The following is a 355-nucleotide window of genomic DNA, read 5'->3' as shown; positions in this document are numbered from 1 at the left end:
GCTGCACCGCCTCAGCCTCTGCTGCTGCCAAAGATTTCCAGCACCACGCAGAGTCCTGTGCCCCTACCTGTGCAATGCGATGGTGCTGGAGGTTGATGACCCGTGACACGGCCATCTGGATGCTGCCAAAGATGGCCACCACCTCCAACTTCTTGTCATCAAAGGATGGAGCCCCAAAGTTCTGTAGAGGACCAGTACAGGTGAGACAACCCCCACAAACTGGGCTCATTTTGGGACCCAGTTTTTTCACATGTGTGTCCAAGGCAAGGACACCCCAGACACCTGACCAAGGGCTCTCAGGTTCCTGGGACTGTGGGAAGGATGCTGTGCCCCCCACCCCATGGCTCTGGCACTC

At 57.5% G+C, this 355-nt stretch overlaps 1 protein-coding gene across 1 annotated transcript in view; it reads right to left on the bottom strand.

The window, feature by feature from the left end:
• The window catches only part of LOC104280671 (diacylglycerol kinase delta-like), a gene marked incomplete at its 5' end in the record, with an annotated part of 5,000 nt that overhangs the window by 2,336 nt on the left and 2,309 nt on the right, over positions 1-355 (bottom strand). Inside the window, one exon of the mRNA XM_009878400.1 lies at positions 68-181. Within this exon, the coding sequence (XP_009876702.1) occupies positions 68-181 (114 nt within the window). The remainder of the gene's footprint in view (positions 1-67; positions 182-355) is intronic.

This window comes from Apaloderma vittatum, unplaced genomic scaffold (genome assembly GCF_000703405.1).
Source record: "Apaloderma vittatum isolate BGI_N311 unplaced genomic scaffold, ASM70340v1 scaffold7241, whole genome shotgun sequence".
Lineage (NCBI taxonomy): Eukaryota > Metazoa > Chordata > Aves > Trogoniformes > Trogonidae > Apaloderma > Apaloderma vittatum.
This window is presented reverse-complemented; position numbering and strand designations above follow the sequence as displayed.